This window comes from Charadrius vociferus, unplaced genomic scaffold, assembly GCF_000708025.1.
Source record: "Charadrius vociferus isolate BGI_N301 unplaced genomic scaffold, ASM70802v2 scaffold950, whole genome shotgun sequence".
In the NCBI taxonomy this organism is placed as follows: domain Eukaryota; kingdom Metazoa; phylum Chordata; class Aves; order Charadriiformes; family Charadriidae; genus Charadrius; species Charadrius vociferus.
Genome location: NW_009646522.1, coordinates 59,386 through 60,291, shown reverse-complemented (window position 1 = coordinate 60,291; position 906 = coordinate 59,386). Strand labels below are relative to the sequence as shown.

General features: G+C 40.5%; 1 protein-coding gene across 1 annotated transcript; it reads left to right on the top strand.

The window, feature by feature from the left end:
• The first annotated feature begins 255 nt into the window (after positions 1-255).
• LOC104286575 (heat shock protein beta-3-like) lies at positions 256-705 on the top strand. The gene is given in 1 exon segment (XM_009885191.1): positions 256-705. A coding segment is annotated over 1 exon segment (450 nt).
• The last annotated feature ends 201 nt before the right edge of the window (positions 706-906 follow it).

Below are 906 nucleotides of genomic sequence, written 5' to 3'. Positions count from 1 at the left end.
CCACGACAGCCACTCAAGACCCAAGCACTATAAATAGTGCCCTATTGTTAGTGGATAAAAGATGAAACAAATCTCCCAGCACTGGAGCACAGCATGTCCTATTAAATGTTAAGCTCTGCCTGAGCTAAAATTGAAAGGCTACATCAACTGGTAAATTAGTCAGCGGGTAAGGCATACAACTTGGAAGAGTTTGCTCTGACTCTGCAGCTTCCCCAAAGCAATACAGAAGCAGCAACTTATCTTTCTGCCTCAGCAATGGCAGAAGCTGTTATAAGACACTGTGTGGAAACTCCCGTATGATATGAAGAGCAGTTTGCTGTCCAAGAGCTGGAAGCACACAAATTTTATCACTCTTTATATGCTTTGCCAGGCCCTTCTACAGTTGCATTGAGCAACAGAAGGTGTATTGCAGAAAGTACAGCTGGGGCCGGGAAGAGTGGCCAGGAGGAGGAAAACACATACTTTCAGGTCTTGCTGGATGTTGTGCAGGTCCACCCTGAAGATATCATTATTCAGACTTTCAAAGGCTGGCTCCTGATTAAAACTCAGCATGAACCAAAGATGGACGAACACAGTTTCATATCCAGAAGCTTTACCAGACAATACAAATTACCTAACAGAGTGGAGAACAGAGATTTGTCTGTGCTTTTCTGCCATGATGGCATTTTGGTTGTTGAAATGAAGAACTCGGTGGGAAAGAATTAGTCTTGTCCATAGTTTATTGCTGAGATAAATTTATTCTTAATATAACACAATAATATAATTCAAGCAATGCTGTACAGTGTAGTAAGCATGTGGCTGTATTTATATTACTGTAAAGGAAAAACTTTGTATATATTTTTCAGTATGCTGAGTTTATTGTTTGATATGAAATGTTAGACTGATTGCCTCCAGCTACATATGTGC